The 17984-nt window shown below is 38.8% G+C and overlaps 1 protein-coding gene across 1 annotated transcript; it reads left to right on the top strand.

Moving 5' to 3' along the window:
• The first annotated feature begins 2663 nt into the window (after positions 1 to 2663).
• LOC123875344 (phospholipase A1 VesT1.02-like) lies at positions 2664 to 11613 on the top strand. Its single transcript, XM_045921122.1, has 3 exons — positions 2664 to 3519; positions 8461 to 9369; positions 11301 to 11613. The coding sequence occupies exons 1-2, from the start codon at positions 3366 to 3368 to the stop codon at positions 9357 to 9359; spliced, it is 1053 nt and encodes a 350-aa protein (XP_045777078.1). The 5' UTR covers positions 2664 to 3365; the 3' UTR covers positions 9360 to 9369; positions 11301 to 11613.
• The last annotated feature ends 6371 nt before the right edge of the window (positions 11614 to 17984 follow it).

The raw sequence follows: 17984 nt of genomic DNA, 5'->3' as shown, positions 1-17984 counted from the left end.
CTGACCCTGTATCCAGTAAAGGCACAAATCTTGCGATTCACTTGAAGACCATATTATGCTCTTAAACAATGGCAGGCAATCTCTGACCTCCGGCGATATCGAGGACATCTGTTAGATATCAGATAATATCTGTTATGTGTGCGCTTCCAACGCTTTATTTACCTTACCTGCCTACGCCGCCCGTGTTGATAACTGCCGAAACTCGACCTCTCTAGAAAAAATAATGCAGTAAACAGTCTAGACGACTAGGTGCTAACCAAGAATAATATATTCACTACTCGTATAAGATGGTAGGTATAACTTTGTAGTTTCTGTTCGGGTGGTCGGAGGTTAGATCCCAAACATGCACCTTAAACTGTGGAATCAACTCCCACTGGCTGGGGGTTGATGTTGTTGATTGTTTGACTCCGCGCGGATGGTGGAGGGAAGGGCCAGCCGGCGCATCTTTATACCGGGGATTTCTTTGTCACATAATGTAAGGTGGTAATTTAGGTCGAGCGTACTGCGTCCCCTTAACAGTCAAAGTGCTATTGTGGCTAAGCAAAAATGCAGGGTCGTAGTTCGTCGTGACGTGCGGTCGCAGCCTGATTGCCTGAATACCGACCCCGCCAGAGCAACCTCTGAGCCCGCCAGCTACGGCTGGAATGCAGGCAAGTCCCTCCCTTTGTCTGACAAAGGCCTGCCGTGTCTATTCATTCCGGTGCAGCTTAGCTTTAGCCTTTGCATTTACCGTCAAGGTAGATACCAGATAGGTATAGTAGGTACGCGACAGGTTGAAATGCCAATCGTGGAGGCACCCGCACAACCCCCGCGCTAACCCGATGGGGGCGAGTGCGGATGACGTGCGGGTGTGCGGGGCGTCCCCCGCCTCATAACCCGATTGCCATCTTAACCTGTCGCGGACTATAGCTAGATTTCGCTATCAAACGCTCCAGGGATTTTGCGTGATGCACGGACAAATGAACAAAACATCTTCATACCTACTCAGGGCCCCATTCGCACGAGAGTTTTTTTAACGTCCGTTAAAAAAGCGTTCAAATAGGACAAATGTATTCCCAGGCGTAGTCATCAGGTTAGAAAGAATTTTGCAGGGCACTGGCCACACGGGAAACCTCAATCTTACGGGAAATCAGCAATTCTACGCAGACGAAGTCGCGGGCAACAGCTAGTGCGCCTATAAAAGTATAAACATGACTAAACAGTTTACGCTTGACCATGATCTTATACGACAAAATCAAATGTTAAATCTATAATGTCTTCCGTCAAATATCAATAAGTACCTACTTCAAAGTCTAATTGACATTTTAGTTTAGTAACATTTAAAATAAATGTTATAATTGTTAAAAGTAATAAAAATGTAGCCATACCGTAGTCTAAAAATATTTAAAAAAAGACGGTTAAAAATCAATGACACTGAACAACTTTTAAGCAAAAGCAAGTTGCAGGTTGCAGCCCCTAAAATTTTTTTTCGGAATGACCCGTCTAGTGCGTAAGTACTACACAGCTAGGTCATTGAATTTATCATTTTGTAGATTTGAAAAGATTACCTTGTTTGAACCTACCGACCTTAATGTTTTATTAATACGTATTGTATGAACGATTCTGGTTTAACCAACCGTTAAATTCGAGATTCGACGATAATTGCCCGATCGTGCGATAACGCGAACCATCCACACGATTAAATACCGTGTCCGAATGCACCAGTGATATACCTACTTGTACAAGATAGACAAGCAGTTTTAAAAAATTGGTTAACTTTCATGACGGCCATTTTGAAATTTTTATTATCTCTCTTTTATTAGCGGCGACAGAAATACATAATCTGTGAAAATTTCAACTCTCTACCTGTTCAGTTCACGAGATACAGCCCGCTGAAAGACGGATGAGAAGCTTAGCATTACCACTGTGGCATGCTACAATGTCACAGTATGTTGTTCTAGCGAATATTTTCAAGAGCATTATTATTGTATGGAAGTGAACATCTTTGGGGGTCTTATATCAATAAAATATTTAATTAGTACGTGTTAACTTGATTATACGTGAGCATAAAGTAACCCCTTTATCTCTTGTGATTCAGATATTTAAATATTTGTTTGATTGATTGATTTACGATTATTATATTCATTCATTGTTTTGGATCATTGTTCTTTTTGTTTTAATCATTATTATCAATTATTTTGTATTTTTATTTACACAATACCACGTATAAACTGACTGGTTAAAATAATATCAACGTAATAACTACCTACGGTACGTAGCTGGGTACTTATTAAAAAACTTCAAAATGCATGTAGATACATAGGTTCCCTCCACAGAATTCCTGAGTCTTTTTCCTAAATCTGTGATTTTCTCCATAGGTACTGTATACTCGTGTGCTGTGGATTTCCCCTAAAAAAGATTTTTAGACATTTAAACATCATCATCATCGTCAACTTATCGCCAGCACACTACTGAGCACGGATCTCTTTCAGAATGAGAAGGGTTTAGGCCATAGTCCGCCAAGCTGGCCAAATGCGGATTGGCAGACTTCACATATCTTTGATAACATTATCATGAACTCTCAGGTGTGCAGATTGTCTTCATCGTGAATGCGATATTCAATAGCTTAAAACACACATATCACCGAAAAATGTATCCTTCCAAGTTCCAAGGTACGGAATCCTCGGTACGCTAGTCCAACTTGCACTTGGCCGGTTTTTTACTACACATTATATTCAATGAACATACTAACGGTAAACAAAATTTTAAGGTCATTGGGTCAGAATGATTCGTTTCAAGATCAAGGTAGTAGCATCGCAAGTTATAAAGTTAGGCGTAACAATGCCGGAACAACAGTCCATTTGCGCGCGTCGATGACGACGCCGTGCTACTGATGTTGGGTTTGCTACTGAGTTAGTAGCATTTAGTAGAATGTATCAATGAACTTGATACTTGAGTGATGAGTGTCGTGTGTTGTGATGGGATTGCATAAGGATTGAAAAGATTAAACCAGGTTAGGTTACTTACGTGATATAAACATGACTTTTTAACTCTTAATTATAAATTAGGGAGGATAACAAAAAAAAAATGGACGATTGATTCTACAAATATAGATGTGGACCGCAGTCAAGCGCTTGCATATTAAAAAAAAAGACTGAAACGCTAAAAAAATTGTGTTTTTGAAAACTCTATGAGCTTTCTTTTACTGAATAAGTGGAAAGTTTATTATGATGTTTTACCATGTGTAATTAAAAATCTAAAAATGCATAAAATATTAAAAATGAATTAGGTAAATAAATATACTTACACGAAAAGTGTCGTTTAAAAGACTTTTAAAAAACCCCAAAAAATGACATTGCGTTTATAATTATAAAAAGGTTAAAGTGATGATAGTGATACAGAAGGATGTAGTTCCCGTGGAGTGCACGAACATGGTGATGCTACTCGTGGTGGTGTTGCTACTGACGAGCGTGGCTTCGGGGCTCGTGACGCCGGTCAGCAACGGCCTGGACCAGCTGGTCAGAGCTGCTTCTTCTACATGTACGTAAGCTTTAGTTCCCGTGGAGCCTACATTGTGATGCTACTTGCGTGTTTAGTACAGTAAACCCTCAAAACTGTACCTATACCTGTACCTGTATTTTTGACATGACAGTTGACTCTAGGATTGCCAGATGCCCTGTATTTTACGGGTTATCCCGCATTTCAGGGTACGATAATACAGAAACCCGTAGTTGCGAAAAAAAGGGGTAAATAAAACTCCCATAATTTTTTTACAAATTCAGTTTCCTAGCCGACACTGGTTCAATACTGAACTGTGAAGGTGGAATTACAAGTTAAATAAATATAATTAATTAAAGTTAACATGCAAAGATTTTTTTCCCTCTCTTCTGGCTTTACAAAGATTAGCCAATGTCAAGTTTGTAGTTATTTATAACAAGTTAGTTAAAACATACAAGTATGGACCCCGTCTGTGCCGGCACTCGCCGACATACGCACGGCACCCCTTAGAGCGCTTTCCAGTCAGTTTTAACAAAAAAAAAACACTCCAAAAAGGGAGAGCACGCCCGCCAGCTAACACCAACACAGACGAAGTCCCCAAAGATTTTTGTACATTTGTTTCACAAAACGAAGAGCTTATAGAAGCTGTTTCTTCAAACAATAAGTATTAAAAAAAAAAATAACACTAAAACCCCGAACTTCTGATGACGCTAGTAACCCGTAAATCAAGAAGCGGCAGGTGGTAACCTTAGTTGACTCAGACAAAATAGGTATATCAAATCTTTTCTCGAATTTTACGCATTATATGTACTTACTTATCTATACATAGGTACTTTGTCTATGCCCAACTTTTAGTCCATGTCTGAAACAACTTCATCGGTTTTAACTTCCGTAAACAAATTGCCTTCGAGATCATTAGCATGTTTCCTATCTTAAGCAATTAGTGATGCAACTCAATAATTGAAGGCACTTTAGTTTCCTTCCTCTTTTAATGAATTAATGTTCAAGATTAATCATAGGAAAAGATAATTAATAAAATTATTTAACTAATTTATTATTTATTTGCCGATCATTGGCTCATGGCTGAACCATGGTCTTAACGCCTTTGAAAAACCTTTTTAATTTTTGAATTCACATCGCGGCCATTTTGAAGTTTTTATTAAGCTGGCTCGCTCGGCAAGCGAAACTTCAACCATCGAGTGGCTAGATTGCGATTTGCGACAAGCTCGCTTGCTGCTCGTTGTTTGCAACTGTATGGTTGTCAGTTGTCAAATGTACGTACAGAGTACGACTTTAATAGGGCCTTGTTGGCACTCTTCGGGTACGGAACCCTAAAAATTATGCACTATCTAGTAAAGCATCATCCAAAGCTGCGCGACCAAAGCGACTACGAAGCGGGAACGGCAGCCGTGCGGAGCGTCTGTCATGATATTTATATAGTAGCGCATGCATTGCACGCAGTACATGTCCACTACTTGCACGTTCCGAATCGCATCGTGGACGCTCCCGCATCGCGTCCCGTATCCCGCGTTCATGACGCGCAGGTGTGGCCGTAGCTTAACTTAACGTTTACTATTTTCGTATTGTCTCGTACAACCGACGTCCGAATATTTTAATTAACCTTGCCATAAATCAACAATATCGTAATCATAGTCGTTATGTAAAACAAAAAAGTCAGTTTCATTTATTTTATTTGTTTTTGATTCAAATTAACCTTTACAAGGTTTAAAATTAGGAGGTAACTATTGAATATCACAAATCTTTTTCGGAATATTGTTTACAAATTGAGCTTTTTCAAATAGGTAATTCATCTGAGGGATCTACATAATCATTTATTCAGAGGGCGGCGTGATGCGCCATGTAGCCCCGAGCTTACATTTAGGTACGCCTAGATTCTAGCTTTACAAGATGTATCTACCTAGTTTTAATAACGACGCGCTGCACGCAAATCTTGAAAACTATTACACTCCAGTAGCATTGTCACTTGGCAGCTATGTCCAGGGGACGGACCGTGAGTTTGTGGGGCCCTGGTTAATACTATTTTGGGGCCTGCCTAATTAATCATCTAATTGCTATAATACATATTTGGATACGTCTCCCGGCGTGAGAGTAACTCCATCGAGCGTCTTGTCGTGCAGGGCAAGGTGGAGGGCACCAGAGGGCGAGGAACGTCATCCATGCGGACCGACCAAATTAAGTCTGCTGTGGGCGGTCCCTTGCACGAGTGTACCAGGCTGTCAGCCAGCAGGGAGAAGTGGCGAAGGCTCGTGAGGGGTATAACATCTGCCCTCAAAGACGTTGCTTCGTGATGACCACGACCGCTCTGCCAAGAGTAATACGACGAAGAAGAAGACTGTCGAAAATAATGACAGTACACCACACGCCGATCAGATGCATGAAGCCCATTCGACTTTGAATGACTGCATTTGTGAAATAGCGGGGAGTATATTGTAGTAGTAGAGTATTGTAGGAGAGAACAGCGTAATAGCACAGTTTTACGGTGGTAATAGCGAGAAAACACATACATAAACAGATTCGTGAAATCCGCCGTTTCATTTGATAGACGTTCACACGGTTTAATTGATTTCAGGGTTGTTAACCTTATGATACAATTTTTTTAATGCACAATATTGCCCATTTTGTCTAACGGAGGCTGGGGGCCCTTAAAGCCCTTTTAAGGTCCGCCCATGGCTGTGTTGCAATATAAAGGTTCACCACAATATTGAATCTACTTTGTAGTGCTTACCCACTTATTTAGTCGTTCGTGTAATGAAACGTCTGCGCACGCGATGCGGGCACGACACGACCGCGTCTCAGTTCATTGTAACAGTTGGTAAAGTGGGAATTGGAACACCTGGTATACTTCGAAGATCATTCCTCTAGACACCTCAGTAGCGCAATGGTCGAGAGACTAAAAACTAAAGGTTCGCGATTTAATCTCTACCCATTGTACTTCTGTTGCAGCTATTCCTAGCACAAGCAAAGGGAAACAAGATCCTTAAAAAATCAAGCTACCACCAGGGACTTTTTATCAAAAGTCAAAACGCTTGCTTAGTAAGGAAGCTTGTATGAAAGCTTGTATAAAAATAAAATACACGTGTGACGTTATAACCAATTGATGTAATTTTAAATACTTAGCACACTAACTTACTAACAGCGGACGTGGATTTTTCGAGTTTTGGGAAATTCATCCATCGTAGCAACCTTTACCTCGACTGTGCAAATACTTGCACTCGCAAAAATAATAACCTCTTAATGAATGCAAAAACACGGAACTAATCATGCACTTGGCATTGGCGCGTGCAAATGATGACCTACGCGAAACACACGCGAAATAGGTATTTGCCGATTCGTGAATACTTGCGAGCATCGCATCATTGACCATATCGCAATGAAATGTGATTATTGAAACCTGAAGGCCGTTGCTTTATTATGATTCCACTTCATTATTAGCGTTCCGTACAGAAAGACTTTACTTTTATGTCATTGTATAATATTGTATATCAAATATTTGAAAAGAGCAACCGCCGAGTTTCTTGCTAAGTCTTCTCGGTAGGAATATCATTCCGAACCATTGGTAGATGTCAAAAGTAGGTAAACTTGTAAAAGTTTAATTGAATAAAAAATATTTCTGTTTCTATTTCTCCTAGTCTTCCATATTCTCAAAGGCGTGTGAGTCTGCCAATCCGCCCGGCGAGCGTGGCGGACTATGCCCTAAGCTCTTCTTATTCTGCAAGGAGTCCTGTCCTCAGTAGTTGGCCGTCGATGGGTTGATCAGGATGTTCCGAAGTGTGCCAACGGGACCCTCTTACTAAGCCTCCGCTGTCGGTACGTCTGTCTGTCAGCTGGCTATATCTCATGAACCGTAATAGAAAGAAAGGAGAAAGAACGAAATAATAGGTAGGAGAGTTGAAATTTTCACAGAGCGCGTAATGTGTATTTCTATTGCTGCTGAAAGTGATATCACAACACATTACAAAACCAGGATGACGTATTTCAAAATAGTCACCATGCAAATTAAAAAAATTGTGATGTATACGTACGATGGTACGGAACCTTCGTGTTCGAGTCCAACGCACTTGAGTGATTTTATGAATATTAAATTTGTTTATAAACAGTAGATATCTATGTATTTAAAACGTTTGATGACCTCTTGTACAACGGCCTTGCTACCTACCAACTACTAAAAATCTGCTTTTAAAATAATTGTGTAGATATTCACTCGTCTGTAGTTCCTTAGGTTCCGGGTTTAATTCCTAGGTGAGCCAAAGGAAACAATTAAAAACCGGTCAAGTGTGAGTCGAAGTTGCACGCGAAGGGATTATCACCGTCGTACGAGAAATAACACTTTTTAACCCCCGACCCAAAAAGAGGGGTCTTATAAGTTTGACGTGTGTATCTGTGTATCTGTCTGTGACATCGTAGTTCGTGTTCCTAAACTAATGAACCGATTTTAATTTATTTATTTTTTTGTTTGAAAGGTGGCGGCTTGGCTTGATCGAGAGTGTTCTTAGCTATAATCCAAGAAAATCGGTTCTGCCGTTTGAAAGTTATCAATCAGCTCTTTTCTAGTTACTGTAACCTTCACTTGTCGGGGGTGTTATAAATTTTTAATTTACACTTGTTAACTATTTAAAAAATTTATGGTGGCATAATAACATTTTGAAAAAAAAATCTTAACAAGGAAAATGCTAGAGTGGGGCGCGCAATTATAACTCAACATACTAATTAACAGTTCTTTGTAACTCTACTTGCACTATAATTAATTATGCAAGTAACATTCTGAATAAAATTATTTTGTACTTTTTTTAAACTTTATTTATGAAATTAATCATACTACTTACATAATATTTACATGATTATGACTCTCACTAAAATGGTTTAGCTTATTTCTGGTCTGGAAGACTATGTAAGGCAGAAAAGTAGGCACCTGTAACTCAACTTTTCTAAAGACTATTATGAATTTTTTTTTTGCATTTCCAGGTGATATCCTACCTCTGGAGGTGCTGTTCAGCTGGGCATCCACTCCAGAGCTAGACGTAGTTGAGTACACTCACCAAGGGAAGAAGAGCTACAGGTTGAACAAGGCGCACTACAGCCTCCGCAACCGACTACCATCCTTCCTCGTCATCTACATCCCGGGGTGGTGGAACACGCCAACCGACGAATCATCAGACACTTTAGTGAAAGCTTTGCTACACAAAACTCCTTTAATCCTAGTTTTAGACACCCGCGCGACGTTCTGTAGAGGCTACGTAGGTTCCGCCTCACGCGTCAGCAGCGTCTCCCAAAAAATCTACAAATTCATCAAAAATATCTACTCAGACGGGTACCCTACTACGTCCATCCATTTAATAGGCTTCAGTCTAGGTGCCCATGTCGCGGGAATGACGGGGAAGCTAGTACAGAGTCGCTTGAACCAGAAAATTGGGAAAATCACAGCATTAGATCCAGCCAGACCGTGTTTTACCCAACTACCACAATATAGACTGAACAAAAAAGATGCCAATTTTGTTCAAGTAATCCATACAAGCGCTGGAATATTAGGACTCGAACACGCGATTGGTCATACAGATGTTTACGTAAATGGAGTGACATCACCACAGCCTGAATGCAGAGAAAAAGCCGTCAGCTTAGAATGTGACCACGCGCAGTCATGGAAGGTCTTCTCCGCTTCAATAACGAACGATCGTTCTCTATTAGGAAGGCAATGTAAGAGCTGGAACGAACTCAGTAATGGATGGTGCAGCGGTAACGAAACCATGGTGGGTTATGGGTGTAATACAAAAACCCGGGGGATGTTCTTGCATAAAACCCAGGAAGTGAGTCGAAAGATTTGGGTGTTCAATCCATTCGATATACGGACTTGGTGGGTCAGTTGATAAATAACTACCCACCAAAAACATTTCATGTAAAAAGGTAGCCAAGACTCACAAGTTCATAATGTTTTCACTGTTAAAAAGTTATGAGATCTCTAGTAGAGCCAAGCCCCTAGCTGAGCTTAGATTTGTGCTGGCCATGGGAGCTATCCCAAGTCCAAAGTATATAGCTTTTAAATGTTCTTGAGTATATCACATTTATAACAATAAATAACAAATCACTCTACTTACAAGCTCTGATTCTACAAACCCTACATCTTGGTAAAAAAGGACGGCTTGGCCGTTTAATGATCGTAAAACTAATACATGACATAACATATTTTAAGGCCATAAGGAATAGTTTGTTCGACAATTACTAATTTGTATTGTACTTCGTGATGGTCGCAGAAGCTATTCCGGACTTAAATGTTATTTGAGATAAAAAATCCACGAACTGTAAACGGCCAAGCCGTACTTTTTTACCAAGATATAGGGTTTGTAGAATCAGAGCTTTTAAGTAGAGTGATTTGTTATTTATTGTTATAAATGTCATATAGTCAAGAACATTTAAAAGCTATATACTTTGGACTTGGGATAGGTCCCATGGCCAGCACAAATCTAAGCTCAGCTAGGGGCTTGGCTCTACTAGAGATCTCATAACTTTTTAACAGTGAAAACATTATGAACTTGTGAGTCTTGGCTACCTTTTTACATGAAATGTTTTTGGTGGGATTTCATTTCTTTTTGGCAGGTGCCCTAGATTTTTTTTGGATCTATTTCTTGTAGGTACATTATTTATATGGCCCACTCTCTATGGTTACCTCTTTTTTTAAAAGCTTTTATTCAACTTGCAATGTACTCGTATGTAAATATGTTTGTTCGGGTGGAATCTTGCAACTCAATTTTGAAGCAGATATACCAAACTTCAGTCTTTTAGGACTTCAGGAAACACAGATACTTGGTACGTTGATAAATCTGCCACGGACATCTTATCTTGAAAACTTTAGTATTCGAGTAACAGATTTTACAGATATGCATCTCATATACGAGGGGATGAAGGGGGACCCGATTTCTTAATTTATCTGTTGTTCATAATTCTTGAAATTCCTGCTTAATCCCAAAATTCAGTCTTCTAGGACTTCAGAAAGTACCCTAGAATTTGTGACTAGAAGTTTTGACTGTCAATAAATCTGAAACTATAAAAGTTAGACAATTGATAGTCAATGCGTTTAATAAATCTGCCAAGGACATCTTATCCTGAAAATATCAGCATTCTAGTGACAAAATTTACAGATTTGCTTCCCCCATAAGAGGCGTAGAGGGGGGGGAAATTTCCAATTTCTTAATTTTCCTGTAGTTGGTATGCAATTTCTAGTCTACATACCAAATTTCAGTCTTCTAAGACTTCGGGAAGTACCCTAGAATTACAGACTAGAAGTTTTGACTGTCAATAAATCTGAAACTATAAAAGCTAGACATTTGATACTCAGTGCGTTTAATAAATCTGCCAAGGACATCTTATCCTGAAAATATCAGCATTCTAGCGACAGAATTTACAGATTTGCTTTTCCCATAAGAGGCGTAGAGGGGGGGCAATTTCCAATTTCTTAATTTTCCTGTAGTTTGTATGCAATTTCTAGTCTACATACCAAATTTCAGTCTTCTAGGACTTCGGGAAGTACCTTAGAGGTTTTGAGTAGAGGTTTTGATGATCATCAGTGAGGGACGAAATCGGCGTATTTTAGGTATCAATAAATCTGTAACCATAAAAGCTAGATATTTGATACTTGATATATTTGGTAAATTTGCTGAGGACACCTTATATTGAAAATTTCAGCTTTCTAACGTCATCCAGACCGAAGTTATGACGGGTCGAAAATACGGCGAAACACTTCGAGAAAAAGGTACGTAGCGCCCCGGCCGCCGTTTGGCTCGTCTTGGCGGGGGCACTGCCGTGCCCCCTGATACCATTGTATAAATGTATGAATATACGTAAATCAAATGTTGACTGGAAAGGACTTGGAGGTGCTTGCATTTTTGGCGGCGCAATCGCACTTTTGATGACTAATACCTAGTGCACTACTTAGCAGCCGAATCATGATTTCTTATACGTAACTGTAAAAGTACCGTTTTCAATTCATCGTCAATATTCCTAATCCATCGATGTTATAGTTTACAATTTTATCACGTAGAAAGTAGGCGGATGACTAAGTATTTAAAAACAAATTCCTATGTAGATCATTACATTTAAAATTTTATGAAAAGTAGAAAAAAATTGTGAAAGTACAAAATACCTTCGTTTCAAGGTTTTTATCGTGTTTTTATTTAATGTAACTAAGTAGTAAGTATTACGTTAATGTTATGTTTAAGTTTCATGACTGTGATAATCGTATTTGAATAGGTAAATAATAAAGTTCTCATTCGATATAATATTAAGTTGTTTAATTTTTTTACCTCTTAATTTTATTATTGCTTGGGAATATTGAACCTAGAATAGAACTTGGATGCCCTTTCCCTCAAGGCCATCCAAGCAAGTTCTATTAACACATTAACATCCTCTATGTTACATACAAATCAGTTCATTCCCCTAAATTCGCTGTTTTCGCTAAACAGCGTACCTAGGCCCCAAATACAATATTAATATTATAATTATTTAGCAATTATCTCAATTGTTTTAATAGTGAATGAAAACATCCTGAGGAAACCTGCATATCTGAGAGTTCTCTCCATACTGTTCTCAAAAGGTGTGTGAAGTCTCGTCACTCGAGATCTCGTCTCGAATCATTGTCGTGGATTAAGACCTAAGTCCTAAACCCTTCTCATTCTGAGAGGAGAGCCGTACTCAGCAGAGTTGATGATGTCTCATCCGTAGGCAAGTGGTAAATGAGACGTAACTGATGACGCAGTATAAGATCTAATGATGATAAAGAAGATCTAATCCATAAGTCTAATTGATCAGTCTAAGACGCACCCTACTGGCAACAGAACCTATTATGCTATTTGTACCACCTTTTGTCAGTATTCAGCAAATAAAGAATTTGATTGATTGATTGATTGATTGAAGCTTTGCCGATAGGGGGGTAACTAGCCACGGCTGAAACCAAACTTTCCACAAAAAATTCCAAATATTCTTCGCCGGAAATATAACCAGGGACCTTTCATTTATCATAAAGTCTACCTGTGCGCTAATTGAGTGTGCCAGGGAGAGGGTGGAACGCCCCAGGATTCTAAATCGTAAATATCACCAAATTCCAAGTGTCTAGCTCGCCAAACTGGGCGTTGTCAGTCAGTGAGTAAACCAACAGCAGTATAGGTTTAGACGTGGCTTAGCTGTACATTGGACGTGCAAAGGACAGGATAGATTAATGGAGCGGCGTCATAGGCGGGGCGGCCGCTCCCGACCGAGCGTGTGCTCACAGTGCCAGCGGGTGTCGAAGCGATTTCAAGACCGGAAGCGGATGCTACAACAAAACAGTACAACTCACATATTGTTTTCTTCAAATAACCTAATTTGTGCGGAGAGCAAGGCCGAATATTATCTATATCTAATCTGTCGATAACATTATTAAGAAACATTGTTATTTGTCTAAAGTTGTAGGATCTTTTTAGTCAAATAACAATTTGGAACTTACAAAGTAGCATTGTTATTCGTCTAGACTCTAGATCTATAATAAGATCACATAACTTTTCGACACAAATCGACAGATTACAAATAAATACATTAGTTTTTAATTTCGGCCCCAGGTAGTTTAATCTAGATAATATCAAGACTTCATAATATTATATTGGTAAGAAATACAAATGAATTTGTCAGCATAATATTTTAATTTATCACATTCTGCTATCGTATTATTAGGCATCGTTATGCCAAGGCTATTAACAATAATTTGATTCATAGTCATTTTTGATTCGTTTTCTTACTTAGAATAATGATGTCATTTAAAGACTATATGGATTACCTCTTGTAAGTCTTTGATTTATGCACGTTCATTGCAAAAATATCGAACCTACTAAGTAGGTATTATTATGAAGAATATATATAGATTTGCTAGTTTGTGAGTTTGTACGTAGGGACTAGGGAGTAATATCTGAAACTAATGATAAAGTTATTTAAATTCTTTCACTGATATATCTATCAGTATAGATAGCTACACCATTACCGATTACCATAGCCTATGATTGAGGTAAGTATATCACATTGATGAAGACGCAGACCAAAGCTAGTTTCATAATAAAATGTGCTAAAATTATCTTTCTAAAATAACAAATTGCTGCTTTTTTAAAATCTAATACAGTGATAGATTCGACACTCAATTATCCATACTTTTCCATTCTTAATACAATTATAAATGCGAAAGTGTGTCTGTCTGTCTGCTACCTTTTCACGGCCCAACAGTTTAACCGATTCTGACGAAATTAGGTACAGGGTTAGCTTATATCCCGGGGACGGACATAAGCTACTTTTTATCCCGGAAAATCAAAGAGTTCCCACGGGATTCCCAAAAACCCATCCGCTTCACCGATTTGTATGTGTGTCTAACTGTTTCCTGTCACATTATCACTGCAATTACACCAATCCGTAAATCTATCCCGTAGCTAGTTCAAAGTAAAGTTGAGTTTTCCGCCTCGCTGTCACTGCGGCCACTCTACTGTGAGTTGAAACAGCCGCCGCCGGGTACATTCGGAACATTTCGCCGGCTTGTGGGCTCGTCTAACTGTTTCCTGTCGCATCGTCGCTGCAATCACACCGATCATAAATCTCTCCCGCAGTTTGTTATGCATCGTTACAATCACGTTTCAAATTACACTACAATTTACGACTTCACGGTATAACTACATTGTTATAATCTTTTTTAATGTAATTTCTCGTTTCTACTTCTGCTTTCCATGATGAATTTTGTTGAATTTGTATACTTACTATGATAAACTAGGTCGTAGATAGTTGGTAGGAGCTTTCAAGTTTCAACTGAAAGAAAATAAAAATTATTGTAATTCAGCAAAATATCTTCGAAATGATAATGCTAAGTTTATTATGTCAGGCGAAATTTAAAATTCTTAAAGCATTTTAACATTGGAAGAAATAAGTCGTGAGCCAAGAGATTTGCTCAGATTACGCCTAGCAATATTTTTAATAATTTTTTATTTATATCCACAGCTGGACTACGTTTAGGTGTTCCATAGTCGTCCTTTACTGCTTGCTTGTGTCCACTGCCCAGTCCACAATCCAAAGAGCCAAAGGCTTTCAAGTTTGATACTCATCCATTATTTGGTCCATCGCTGAGTCTTTCGAATTTAATTAAATGGATAACTGGCCATTGTAATTACTTTAGAATTTAGACTTGCAACGAATGTTCGGTTACTATTCGGTATTCGGCCTATTCGGTTACTTTTATTATATTCGGCCGAATACCGAATACTTGAATAATATATTTTGTCATAGAGAAATAATTGGTAAAATGAAAAATTAAAATCGATTGATTACGTATATATTCATATTTTCATTTCTGTTATAATCATTTAAGTAGTCATTGGTGCATAACACAGGTACATAATCATCTTCTGAATTGGAAAAATGGAGGATTCTATGTATTTGAATTATTGTGGTAATCAAAAGTTAGAAGGGTAAGGTTCTCATTTCTTTTTAATCATTTATTAAGTAGTCATTGGTACATAAAACAGGTACATAATTTAATAAGGAGCGCGAAACAATCACGTCTGTACAAGTTTTTGGCGCTAAAATCCAGCCGAATACTTTTGCCTAATATTCGGCTATTCGGTCAGGTGCCTCGCCGAATATTCGGTATTCGGTATACTGCCGAATATACTATTCGTTGCAAGTCTACTTTAGATATTGGCTTTAGAATTCAGAATAAAAGCTAATGTAGGTACGTACGTATGATTTAGGCCGGGAAAACGTCGTAAACTACCATTGAAATGAACTCTACTCGTTCCTGCTCCCTATTATTCAAGCCATTTTGTAATATAACCGCAATATAACCAGTATATAACAAGTAATAGCCCCAACCTACATTCGGCCCGCGTATTCGTTCAAGAGCGATTCTTCGCCGACATACTTTACATAATATGTATTGATGATGATAAATGGCCCCCGTTCGTTTGCCATACACGAGAAACCTCTTTTATTGCAAATAGGCCGAGAGCCGGCGACTACATGTCTGACTATTACGACGACCCCCCTGGCTCAGTGGTGAGTGGAGTGGTGATGGTTCCATTCTCGACTGAAACAACTTAGGCAGAGTGCTCCGCTAACTCAGTGTTCAACGATGAATGAAAGCGGTTAAAAGGTCGCATTGTCGCATTATATCCCGTAAAACCTGCATCAATCATTATTACAATCGCAATTGTGGTTATTGGCTTAATTTATGCTATTGTTATTGCAAAAATGCATTGTTAGTAGTCATTCAGTGCTCAAAAAGGGGGTTACCTAAAAAGTTTTCTGGGAGTTTTGAAAATTGGTCGTTTTATAGGTTTTTATCGTAAATGAATCGGGAAGAAGTTATCATCTAAAAACAGTTTTTAGGTGCCATTTTTCCAAGATGGCGGCGCGAGCGCTAAAGATACGAGGTGGCAAAATGAAAATTCGGAAAGAGCATGTCGAAATCACCAATTTTCAAAACTCCCGGAAAAATTTCGAGGTAAACCTACCAAATGACTGGACTAATCAGAAATGATTGCGATCGTGACATTGTAGCTGTCATTGTACCGCAGTCGAGCTACTGGGTTTTTTTAATTACACCTTTTTTTTACCTGTTGCTACGGGCTGCTGGGTTTCTTTTCCTCCGGATCTACTTGAAATAAATAAACTGTGATTTATAGGGTTCCGTATGCTGTCATCGAGACCCTATTACTAAGCCTCCGCTGCCTGTCCGTCTGTCCAGCCACCCGTCGTCCGTCTGTCTGTCAGCAGGCTGTATCTCGTGAACCGTAATACATACATAGAGAGCTTAGAGAGTTGAAATTTTCACAGAATGAGTTTTTCTATTGTCACTATCCGACTCGCACTTGGCCGGTTTTTAATATAAATATTTGTTTCAGCTTACTGACAACAGTCTCTTGGTGCATCTTTTATTGCATATAAATAGACAAGCATTGGAATAACAGAGCGGGGACACATGCATATGTATTGTATGAAATTGTTGCTACTATGTTTTAAACTTTAAATAAACATAGCTAAGGTTTAAAATTGCTTTCATCTGTACTTTTCGTCTGCACCTGAGCACTAGGGCTGGCAACTGATATTGTGATTGGTTTGGTTATGTTTTTTAAATCGTTGTCTATTAATTTCCTGAAGCACTTGCGTGGATGTACCTGCTTATTATTAGTAAATAGGTAGGTACTGTAATGGAAGTGTGTACGATGCAAGTATGTTTTAATTTTGTATGCAGTAATTCAAACAGCAAACGTAACAAAGCCTAGCTTTAACCGATGTTGACGAAATTCGGTATATATCCCGAAACTTGCATCCCGGAAACGGACATAGTCTAATTTTTATCCCAAAAAGTTAAAGAGTTGCGGGATTTTTAAAAATACCAAAATACACGCCGATAAAGTAGTGGACATTTTGACATCTTGTTTCAATATAAAACAGTATCTATGAATTTATTCCTAAGAATTAATATATTTTTTTTAAACGGTCAAATTCAAGTCGGGCTCGCACACGATTATGTACTTTTTAATTTTCATGGCGGCCATTTTGAATTTTTTATTATTTGCTGTTACGGCGGCAATAGAAATACACACACTGTAAATATTTCAATTCTCTACCTGTTACCTTAGGTTCATGAGATACAGCTCGCTGACAGACAGACGGATAGACGGGCAGCAAGGGCTTAGTAGGGTCCCGTTGTTTTGCCATTAATTGATTTGTATATTATGGTAAGCGAGAGGCAGCCCTGCGTTACCCTACAAGGAGCCGTACAGTCGGGCGCGCGGGACGGCTCAAAGTCTCAATTATATTTTGAAGCACGTTTCAGGCATTTCAATTTTATATCTCGGCCGTTTGGGACCGACACTGCTAGGGCTGGGACACAATGAGCACAACTTATTTTTTTTTTTGTTTCTGCTAAGTGACCGATAAAGTGATACAAGCATACTAATATTATAAATGTGAAGGTATGTCTGTCTGCTAGTTTTTCACATCCCATCCGTTTAACCCGTTTTGACGGTTGGTACAAAGATCCTCGCATCCCGAGGACGGGCATAGGCTACTTTTTATCCCGGAAAATCAAAGAACTCCTAATCCTACGGGATTTTAAGATTCGGTAGAGAGATAGCTTGCGTCCTGGAAACAAGGATCTACTTTTATCCTGGAAAACCTAAGAGTTCCCACGGGATTCTTAAAAACGTGATACCACGTGAAGTCGCGAGCATGTGCACCTGGTTCTAATAACACCCCTCTCTTTGGGTTGGGGGTTAAAAGTAACAATTAATAATTATCTAGCCGGTAGTCGTGAAGCACGAAACTCAATATTGCAATATGTACCAAGATAATGTAATTGTAATACCAAGATAATGTTATTGAACTGACCACACCGCAATTGTAATGGAATATTGCGGTACGGCACCCTGCAGACGATTCTTGTTACATTTTAAATAATAACAGCATGCAGCGCTGTGGCATGTCTCCAG

Source organism: Maniola jurtina, chromosome 19, assembly GCF_905333055.1.
Source record: "Maniola jurtina chromosome 19, ilManJurt1.1, whole genome shotgun sequence".
Classification (NCBI taxonomy): Eukaryota; Metazoa; Arthropoda; class Insecta; order Lepidoptera; family Nymphalidae; genus Maniola; species Maniola jurtina.
This window is presented reverse-complemented; position numbering and strand designations above follow the sequence as displayed.

Bases quoted from the DNA above. Each gene is read 5' to 3' on its own strand.
- LOC123875344 (XM_045921122.1), top strand. From the start codon at position 3,366: ATGATAGTGATACAGAAGGATGTAGTTCCCGTGGAGTGCACGAACATG. The intron at 3,520-8,460 runs GTACGTAAGCTT...TTGCATTTCCAG, and splicing joins CAGAGCTGCTTCTTCTACAT to GTGATATCCTACCTCTGGAG.